The sequence below is a fragment of the Filicampus tigris genome, chromosome 3, assembly GCF_054856515.1.
Source record: "Filicampus tigris isolate MCC_2025a chromosome 3, RoL_Ftig_1.0, whole genome shotgun sequence".
Classification (NCBI taxonomy): domain Eukaryota; kingdom Metazoa; phylum Chordata; class Actinopteri; order Syngnathiformes; family Syngnathidae; genus Filicampus; species Filicampus tigris.
The window spans coordinates 21,347,976-21,359,315 of NC_141219.1; the positions used below are offsets into that span (position 1 = coordinate 21,347,976).

General features: G+C 39.5%; 1 protein-coding gene across 1 annotated transcript; it reads left to right on the plus strand.

Moving 5' to 3' along the window:
• The first annotated feature begins 360 nt into the window (after nt 1-360).
• On the plus strand, nt 361-11,148 carry pir (pirin). Its single transcript, XM_086026308.1, has 10 exons — nt 361-457; nt 3,578-3,674; nt 3,751-3,843; nt 7,141-7,221; nt 8,368-8,574; nt 8,644-8,728; nt 9,886-9,930; nt 10,649-10,731; nt 10,803-10,869; nt 10,946-11,148. Exons 2-10 carry the CDS (start codon nt 3,588-3,590, stop codon nt 11,062-11,064), a joined length of 867 nt encoding a protein of 288 aa, XP_085882434.1. The 5' UTR covers nt 361-457; nt 3,578-3,587; the 3' UTR covers nt 11,065-11,148.
• Nucleotides 11,149-11,340: the final 192 nt, after the last annotated feature.

Here is an 11,340-nt window from a genome sequence, read left to right on the forward strand (position 1 = left end):
GTTTTATTTTATTTTATTTCTTCTCAGTACAAGCGAGTGCAAACAAAACGAAACAAAACAAAACAAAACAAAACAAAACAAAACAAAACAAAACAAAACAAAACAAAACAAAACAAAACAAAACAAAACAAAACAAAACAAAACAAAAACTTCTACTTTAACCTTTCCTTTTATTTTTTTTTTTAACACAAGTACCTGTACTTCTACTGAAAGAATGTGAATAGGAGTGTATGAGAAAGTTAATACAAGTATTTGGTATAGTTATGCGATGTCCACTTACTGTACTGGATGATTATATTTCTGTTTATATTTACATTCTCCTGCTTGATTAAAATCTTTGGACAAGAAATCGCGAGCCACACTATGACTCATAGCCACGCCCATCGAATGACTTCCGTGTTTTGCTGGTGCAAGTGGACAGAAAATAATACAGTCACTTGGATTCACTACCTTAAAGGTGAGAGTGTGTACTATATTTGCAAAATTAAATACCGTACTGTTTGCGTACATAAAGTCTGCTTCGAACCAAGGTTATTATCGTAAACGAAAACGAACGAAATAACGAAAACTAAAATTAAAAAAACATTTTCGTTTACGAAATAAAATAAAAACGAAAATGTATTTTGAAAAACGATAACTAACTAAAATGGCATTGGCTGATCACAAGACTAACTAAAACGAACGATAATCGTAGCGAAAATTCCATTCGTTTTCGTCTTTGTAAGGTTTAGTGATCGTTTAAAATGTAAAACACGGCGCTACCGGTTTTACGACAGTTGTACAGCCTTACGGCACCTCGACGTCTGAAGTGACGTAACGCGTTTACAATTAGGTCTGATGGGTATAAAACAAAACTAAAACAACATTATAATGGCGAAAGTTGGGAGAAAACGACAGAGCCCCATTTGGGATTATTTTGATTAAAATTGTGTTTCGGACAAAAGCAAACGCATTGTCACGGAGACGGGTCTCGTGCGGCATATTACTCGAGGGGAAAAAACCTCTCTCTCTCTCTCTCTCTCTCTCTCTTCTCTCTCTCTCTCTCTCTCTCTCTCTCTCTCTCTCTCTCTGTCTCTGTCTCTGTCTATGTCTCTGTCTTTGTCTCTCTCTCTGTGTTTCCCTCTCGCTCTGTCTCTCTCTCTCTCTCTCACTCACTCACTCACTCACACACCCACACACACACTTTCAATATGGAAGGACTTAAATTTGTTGACATATATTCTGATGCTACAAGTCTGCACTCTCCTGTTCAATCGCCAGGTTTTTATGTTATGTTTTATGTTGCTTGTTTCATCTGCATTTTCACTTTAGAAGCAGCATTCATGCACTGCACTTTTCTTGGCCCAGAACGCCCAGGTTTTTTTTCACTTTTTTTTTGCAACAATGATTGAACGACAAATCTGCTTGATATTTGACAAACAACTCTGCTGGCTACAAGTAGATGACTTTAATTTGTAAATTGGCCATTCCCTGCCAAAATAGCAGGTGATATGGCGGGGTGACATGTAAATGTCAAATGTAAAGCACAAGCAGTCAAATGACCGCCTTCTGGGCGTTCTAGTTTAAGTGGACAGTTATGTTTTATTTGTTGATGGTTATTCATACATTGTTAGTAATTTAATACATTTTTCAAATGTTATCTTTATTTGAATGAATAACACTGGTTATCGTAAAAAAAAAAAGCTGCACCTGACAAATACATCAGATTCTAAAAAACTAAAACTAAAATTAATAAAAACTAAACTAAAACTAAGCATTTTCCCCAAAACTAAAACTAATAAAAACTAACAAATATATTCTAAAAACGAATTAAAACTAACTGAATTAGAAATAAAAAGACAAAACGAAATGAAAACTAAACTAAAATGAAAAATCCAAAATTATAATAACCCTGCTTCGAACACATTTCCGGATGCAAATTCCCTCTTCATATTCAAACACCATCGTACAGGGGAAACACATGCAAAAACATTTAGCGAAGAGATTTGTATTCTGTTTTTTGTTTTTATTTTAAATCACACTCATGAATTGATTTCCCGTGTTTACCATTTACGAACAGCAACGTTTTTTTTAATTTTTTTTATTGTATATTATCCAAATACATAATATACACAATATACACAACATACAGACGTAGTTAAAGTCAATACAGTTCAAAGAAAACTATGGCGGACAAGTTCCATAAAGATCTTTTTTTTTTTGTTTTGTTTTGTTTTTTAACTTTACAAAAGAGTCAACTCTTAAAAACGTTCTCAATTTGTTCAGAGGTAACAGCAAAGGTTTCAGATTAGTGTGCCAACGTATGTAGACTTTTCTTGTTCATCACGAGGGATAGTACATGAACATTGATTTCAGCTCGAACAGAAAAACAGTAGGAAGTGGAGAAGAATTATTAAATTTTGCCTTATGAATGTGGAATTTCCCTAAAAGTAAAATAATATTCATCACATAACTAATTGATACATTTTCAAATTCAAAACCAGATATGATATCCTTGGGTTTAATCTCTATACATTTGCCAATTTTACTGAACATAAAGTCTCTTACATCCCTCCAAAATTTAGATGTAACTGGACAGTGACAAAATAAGTGAATTGTGGGTTCAGGATCCAATTTGCAAAAGGAACATATCACGTCTATATCAACAAAATTGGAAATAATGACATTACTAGGATAAATATTGTGTAAGATTTTGAAATGAATTTCTTTACACTTATTTGAGATACAGAATTATATGATAAAGGGGCATAACCACGCCCTACTCCAGTTGATATCTTCAAATTGCGAATCCCCTAAAAAGTTTCCCTTAGGCAAGATTTTTACGTACAGCAAAGTGGTTATAAATGCAGCATGGCGATGACGTCACCGAGTCGCGATTTATGCTGCATTCGATGAAGGTAGAAAGTCGTAATTCACGCTGTAAGGACTTCAAAGCATTCGAGGCGAATGCAAACAACAAAACGTGGCGGATTCAATTGTTTGTTGGTCTGGTTCATCACAACACATTTTGACCTCCAGCAAACCATATCAACTGACTTGACACTCAACCCACGCAACTCGGACCTCCCACTTCAAAGGGGCGTTCTAGCGCACTTTTCCTAGACGGAAGTCCGAAAAGTCAGATTTTCCACGTCCCTCGAATACAGCATTAGTGATCAGCTGACTGACGTTTTATCTGGTTAACTTTTTCTTTTTTTTTCTTTTTTTTTTTTTTTTTACCTCCCGCTGGTCAGTTTACTCATAGTGTATTGTTGTAATCCAGTATGCGTACATTTTTATACTACATACTAGATGACGTCCAATACATTTTGTGGGAATAGGACGTGGTTTCTCGGGGCAGACTTAACACATTGCGAGTTGGAAAGTGTGTGTTTTAATTTGTGGGTGACAAATTCTGTCGAAAAAATACAGTACAGTGGTACCAAACTCACTCACTCATACCATTAATTCCAAGCCCCCAATTATTCACTTAATTTAAAGTAATATTATTGTTACTGTATCTGGAAAATTTGCAACAAAGCACATTTTGTATTCAGTTGTCATGGTTGTACAAAATAATAATAATAATATTTTACAGCACAATAAACATGAGAAAAGTGAAGAAAACTGTACTGAGCGTCGAGCAGGCTGAGGGAGTTGGCGCTCACGTTCGCAGAAGCATCGGTAGAAAAGAGGTGGAGTTAATTATTTTCTGAATACCTCAACTTTTCTTCTGTGATGAATGTACTTATTCCCAAATGTCTCACTCAGTTGCAGAACCTTGATCCTTTTCTGATGCTGGATGAGTTTAGTGTCATCAAGCCTGCAGGTTTTCCAGACCACCCTCACAGAGGATTTGAAACGGTAAGTTTTAAGTGATAAACTAATTTGCTTTTTTTCAGGGCCGATACGCTCCCGATTGTCAATAGTCGGGAGGCCGATAACCGTTATTTGAAGCCAATATTCATTTGCAGAAAAATGGGAGGGTGGCAGGGATTGGCATGAAAATTTTGAACAATAATAACTCCAACACTTGAATTTGTTTGAATGCCTTTATGCACATATAGATTATGGGTTTGTGAGGTTTGGATTTTAACTCCAGGGTAACTGAGCAGCAGAATACACAATACCAAGACAGTTCTCACAACGGTTACTCATCACCTACTAGTGGCCGCTGACCTTGGCTCGCCCTCTCCTCTTGTTCTCCTTGACCTCTCCATTGCCGTTCACATAGTGGACCACACTTTCCTTCTCCATGAGCTCCAGTCCAAATCTCTGGAACCAAACATTTTTGAGTCGAGGCACATTTATTTCATTGAAAAAATTATGCGGCACACCACAAGCTGAAATAGTGAAAAAAAAAAAAAGCTATATTGTTATATTGTTTATATACACATTTTTCAAACATTGAAGAATGACGTTATATTATAACGTCTTGAATAGGAATTAAATAAACACAAAGAAAAAAGTATTTTATAATGTTTCATGTTGATACTTACTCAGTGCGAAACATGGGCCTGTTTGGATAAACATGCGTCACTAATTCGCTTGTCTCTCAACAAAGACATTTAGCTACCTGCTGCTGCATGCTGGTATGGAAGAGTACTACAATGTAGTAAAGACATGATTACGCTGCCAGGCGCTGGACTGCACAGGCGCACAAATGAGATAATTTCCCACAGCACTTCTGACAATATCTCGCGTGTGCCACGGCACACAGCTTGAAAAACACTGCTCAAATGGTTCCAGTCTTACCTCACAGGTAGGACTGAGTGTGTTTCCATGCAAGAACTCAAGATCCCTACCCCACACTGCCACTTGGGTGGGGTACCACAGGGGTCAATTCTCGTGCCAGTTCTTTTTACCCATTATATACTTCCCCTGGGTCAGCTCATCGGTAAGCATGGTGTTTAATCACTGCTACGCTGATGACACTAAGCTATACCAGAAAGTGGGCCTCTTATCCCCCTCACCCACAACAACTGCTTCCTGTGTCTGCCTGGGTGCAACGAAGGCATGGCTGACATCCACAACTTCCTCCAGTTAAACAGCGCCAAAAACCGAAGCCATCCAATTTTGGACCCCGCAACAACCTCAGTCCTTCCCCATCACAAGCATCACTATCTCCTGCCACAACATTCCCTTCTCCCCCACTGTCACAAACCTGGGTGTCGAGTTTGACTCATCTTTCCTTTGACACCCACCTCTGCCATTTCACCAGAGTTTCCTTTCATATCAAGAACACTGCCAAACTCCGCCTTTTCTCCTTTCTACCAGATTAGAATAAATTGGTCATATCCTCCAGGCTGGACCATTGCATCTCAATTCTCGTGTGGGTCTCAAGCAGGAGCCTGCAAAAACTCCAGGCCTATAGCAGACCCTCCATTGGCTACCCATCTGCTCCCAAAAAAACACGACAAACTCTGCCTTCTTATCAACAAGTGTCTCCATGGAAATGCCCTCTTATACCTTAGCGAGCTTCTCAGCCTATGCACCTCAGCAAGGAGCCTGCGGTCCCCCAACACCCACTCCCTCCACCAGCACAGGACTAAACAGTGGCACCACGAGTCTGGAATGTACTGAATTCTCTGTAGCACTATGAGATTTATTGGACATTACCAATAAAGTCTATTATTATTTATCATAAACCTTATGGGGTGGGCATTAATCACTGTAGCAGCGCTCAGTCCGGGTCCACTGCGACGAGCCAAAATCCACTGTGTCTATAAGCACAAACTTCAAACTTTATCTCAAACGCTCCAGATTAATCTCCCAGTGTGGGTGTATAGGGCTGCACTCCCAGCATGCCTTTCTGCAGGTGTGTTTGCTCACACTCACATGACTTTGGAGAAGATACAGCTGTGCTGAAAGATCACAGGAGGCTCGCGGTAGGAAGCCTAACTTTCAGATGTTCCCCATTGAATTCCCGACCCCGAACTCAGCTCTTCTCTTGACCACTGGGGCAGCCGAAAGGAAACACGCACGCACGCAGCACACACACAGTATTGTCTGCATGAACAAGACCTGGAACGTGACACTTCACCTAATGTGATTATTTCCAACAAGGAGGTTCAGTTTGTTCAAATGTAAAAAAAAAAAAAAAAAAAAAAAATGTTCAGTGTGTATGTAATGTCAGAAGACAGTTCATTTGCCATCCAGATTGAATCCAGAATAATGCCCATTTGAAAGCAGTTAAGAGGTCACATGAATAATTCTGTTTAGTATGTCCGGATTTACTGTATACGTAAATCGCAGTTCATCATGCGCGCCCCTGCTTTATCACATATTTTTAAGTGATCGTTACAGGTTTGCAGTATACAGGCCAGTCCGAATTTAGAATTGTGCTCCTTCAGTGTAGTACCTCTTTGTGCTGCAACATGCTGGCCTGTACCGACAGCAAGTGGCACATTGGCCGCCCCCGAGATGGCTAAACATGGGGGGATTTTGCAACGTTAATCAACATGCCGTGTTTACACTAGCGAGGGCGCATAGCATATGCAGTATTACAAGACGCAAACTCCACACACACAGCAGACAATGCTATGCTCACACCAACTGCGGTGGTCGGAATATTCCATCAAAGTCTCGCGACAGCCAAGCATGAGCCGCGGGTGATCGGATGTTTTGATCTGCAATAAAAGGCTTTGATCGAATGTTCCGATCACGTCATTTTTCACGAAAATCGGCCGATCATGATCGGTTTCCGATCGATCGGAGCATCCCTACTTAAAAGAATTGTGTTTTAATCAAATTAGGTGTGTACTCATCAAACCACTCAGATGAGATCCTGCATTTCTCATGAAAGTGGACTGCTCTTATGATCACAGCACCATTAGTGACAAAGAACCAGGGAGCAGATTAGATGACCTACTTTTTCTGTATTTTGGTCTGCTTGTCCATCCCTATCGGTCAACCTCACCGATGAAGCCAACTGTTGTGCTTATGTTCGATGTTATGACATTTTGTTCCCTTGAAAGTGTCCTCTGGATCAAGATGAAACGTCCTTTAATCTTCCACAGGAGGAGGTCCTAGCTCTCTTAGTGAGCTTGTTCCGATGACCATTTTCACAGCGTTAGGAAGTATGATGAGGAAGTAGAGCGTTGCTGCTTCAACATTTGCCGTGTTATCTTCTACACTTTGATTGTGTTGTTCCCCAAACAGGTAACATACGTGTTGGAAGGGGTCATAGCCCATGAAGACTTCTGTGGCCATTCAGGGCGACTGAAACCTGGAGATCTGCAAGTAATTATTTTCCAACAATATTGGGCTACATTTTAGAAGAAAAAAAAAATCCATGCCAATCATCTTACTGTTTGTAATTACTAAAATGAGGACTGTTTCTGATACAGATTTTTTTTACTGCTATTATTTTTGGGGTCAATTTGAACCCATTAGATGTTTAACGTCTCTAAATATATGATTGATATATTTTTTCTTTTTTTTTGCTCCATATTTCATGACTTTTCCTAATTTAATGGTTCCAACCAGATAAACAAAGTTAAACAAAATTGATGTGATATATGTTTCCAATATCCTAAAGTTGGGAGATGATTTTGTACAGTTGTACTTTTAAAATCCATTTTAATTTGTAATTTGCAGAGATGGGCACTTTACCCTATTTTGCCGGTCTGTCCTCCATCCTCTGTCAGCGACCTGGGCACCCTTCCGTCCTCGTCCCTCCGTCCTTATTCATAACGATTATCGTCCTGCGACCCCGTCCGTCCTCGTCCTTTTAAAGCGTCTCCGTCCTTACATTTCGTCTGTCCGTCCCTTTGCAAATTCGCAATCCTCTGTTATTCACCTTAAAGCGGAAGTCAACCCAAACAGATATTTTTTCAAGAATATGTTCTATGCAAGCCCACTAGTTGAAACAAGGCATTCTGATAAATATTGCGTTTGTGGAATAAGTGTTAATCCACTTGTTTTTAGCCATCTCTGGGGGCGGCCATTTTGTCTTCTGTTGACTGAAAATGACATCACAACGGCCAATCACGGCTCAGATTCAGAAAACAGGTCAGCCGTGATTGGTTGTCGTGAGCAGTTGTGATGTCATTTTCAGTCGACAGAAGTGACAAATTGGCTGCCATGGTACTGCCTTGAAGTGAGCGGACGATCTACATTTAGCCAGACCACTGCCTTGACTAAAAGAGAAGATATTTTTGCCACCATCTTGTGCCATCCAAACCGTTTTTGGAGAGGATGGGGGCATCAATTACGTATGGATTTTTACCATTTGCGACCGGGCTCGCTTTAGAGACATAGATGAAAAATATATCTACAATGTTTCCAGGTTACGGTAAATCCGTGCGTGCGCGTGTGTGTGCGCCTGTGTGTGTGGTTGTGTGGGTGTGCGCGTGTGTGTGTGTGTGTGTGCGCGCGCGCGCCTAGTGGATGACTGCAGGACGGGGAGTGGTTCATGCTGAGATGCCCATGTCTGAGGAACCCTTGGTGGGTTTGCAGCTATGGGTGAACCTGTCCAGGCAAAATAAGATGGTGGAACCAGCTTATCAAGAACTGCGGAGCTCTGAGATCCCCAAATCGACTCTGGGTGGGGTCACTGTGGCTGTGATATCTGGAGAGTCCTTGGGAGCAAAGGTGTCTGTTTGTTTGTCCTCAATATAATGCAATACATTGTTTTACGTATTGACTTGCGCTGTATTACAGTCCAAGGTCTACACAAGGACACCGACAATGTATTTGGATTTTGTGCTGAAGTCCGGAGCCCAGCATGTGCAGCCAGTCCCTTCAGGTAAAATAATAGTCATACAGTATATTTAATGTATAGAAGGGATTTGGTTAGTGAAATCATTCTGTTCTGGTCCATTAAAAAAGATTTGTTTGGAGTAGGGCCTGACCGATTAATCGGACGATTATGATGGCCCTTCAAACATCAGCCAAAATAATCGGCCAAATGGCCAATATTAGCCGATTGTACACATTTACAGCTGTTGTACACATGTAACACTGGTGTCATTACTTATTACCCATAAATCTAAGCTATAACCTTATATCCATAAATATAGATAATGATATTTTTTGATAAGGTCATTCTATGCATTCTATGTAGTTTACAATCAAAATGAAGCAAATCCTAATTCTTACAAGCAATGCTTAGGTGAGAAATACAAGTCGTGCAAGAAATTGACCTGGATGTCCGTATTTTACCACAAATAAAAAATAACATAAAAACACAGTAAAACATAAATCAAATTTACATGTGTTAAATATGACACGCAACTACTGGTAACACAAACACATATACAGTATGACATGGATTAATGTTCTTATAACTTAATTATTTAAATGCATTGCACCAGACAATGCATTATGGAAACCAAAAAGGATTTTTTTTTTTTTTTTTTTTTAACCAGCTGAAAGTTGACCCCCACTATTCACGCTGAATAGGGACCAGGCCGGCCTGCGGATAGCAAAATCTACATATCTTCGCTGTCATGTGAAAAACACTTCCATTTTTTTCATTTTCTTATTTTTACATGACTCATGTTTCCATGTTACAGACATCGCATTAAAGTGAAAATTAAAAAAGTTTCCAACATTGGAGATAAGTGTTTTTCACAGGACAGCGACAATATAATGGACGTTAGATGTTATTTTATGCATTATAATTAAAAATATATTATTAATTAATAGGGCCGTTAATTGATCATCTGTATTTCTTTTCTGCAAAAAATCGGCATGGGACTCAAAAAATCCGTATCGGTTGGGCCGTGCTTTCAACCAAATGGAGAAACATGGGCTTTAAAGTAACTGAAATATTCTGTTGGTCAGATTTGACTTTACTGTGCTCTACACATAGATGATACCTGGTTTATAAGTGTAATTATAGCTCCCTTTGTTAGGTGTATGCAAGCCATACCACTTTGATAATTGTTTTTGTCTTCGCAGGATGGACTGCCTTCATTTACACCCTTTATGGAACCATTCACGTTGGTGAGTGACAAGAAACTCTCTTGTTTTACTCCTATCATGTAGGGTTTAGGAACATGGAATTCCAATTCATGGTGTGTGACAGTCAACCCCCATTTAGACTCAACTGCAATAATAGGTGAAAATCTGAGCTATGGAGAGACCATATTAAAAAGATTTTTTGGATAGTTAAACTTAGGAATGGGCGGTACCGATACCAAATATCGGTATAGGGCCGATACTGGCCTTATTTCAACATAACATGAAGGCAGTGATACCAGCCACCGATGCTGACATGCAGGGCTCACAGAACGTTTTTTGTGTGAATTGCAACCTTCGCCATCCTCTCATATGTTCAATAAGACGCAATGTCTGTTAGCATAGGGTTGTCACGATCCCAACATTTTGGCAGACAAGACGCACTGGTCATGTGAGTTGTCCTGTTTGACTTTAAGAAGAGTTCCCACTTTATTTGGTTCGGTGTGAGAGGAAACCTTTTTCCACAAAATGTATTCCTCCCTCCAAAGATGTTGTCAAAGTTTTATTAGCGACAAGCAAGCTTGTCCCAGATTGGGCAAAATTGCTGTCAGATGTTTTGATGACACCAAAACAATAGACATTTGAGTTTAGTTGAGTTGAGTTCACGGGCACAATAACAATGAGTCAAATACTTTTTTTGTCACATGGATCATTCTTGGGGAATGACTGAGATGTTCCACACTTGGACGTTGTTCTCTTTAAGGCCCTGATAAGGAGCAGCACAAGGTTGAGCCCCACCACACGGTGGTTTTTGGAGATGGGGACAGTGTTCGATTTGAAAACAAGGTAACATATACTCGATATACTCTGTCTCAGTATCATTCTGCTTCAGTCCACTTCTTTTATTTTCTCTTCAGGGTTCCAACATTTGCCATTTTGTCCTGATAGCTGGAGAACCCATCAATGAGCCTGTGGTGAAGCACGGTACATTTGTTTGTCCACAACATTCTAATGCGTGTATGCTCAAAGGAACAAACAGCTTCATGTGTTTGCCCTTCAGGTCCATTTGTAATGAACACGCAAGAAGAGATCAACCAGGCTATCAGCGATTACAGAAACTGTGAAAATGGCTTTGAGCGGGCCTTAAACTGGCAATCTCAGATCCGAGATTCTTTTTGAGCGCTATGTTGTACAAAATATATTGTTTGCCGCTTCTTAGTAGCTCATTTTTAAATTTCTTCAAATAAATTTACATTTGCATGATTCCCTTTTGTTAGAGCAACAACACATTAGCACAGTGGTTTTCAAACGTTTTTTTTTTCTAATCCAAAATGCCATCTGAAAAAGTGCGACCACAATTACCTACATTAAAATACAGTAGCGTACTTGGCCTAGGTGTTCAACAAAAAAAACGGTTTTATTGCTAATAGGTATTTTTAATATTATTGTAAGCTA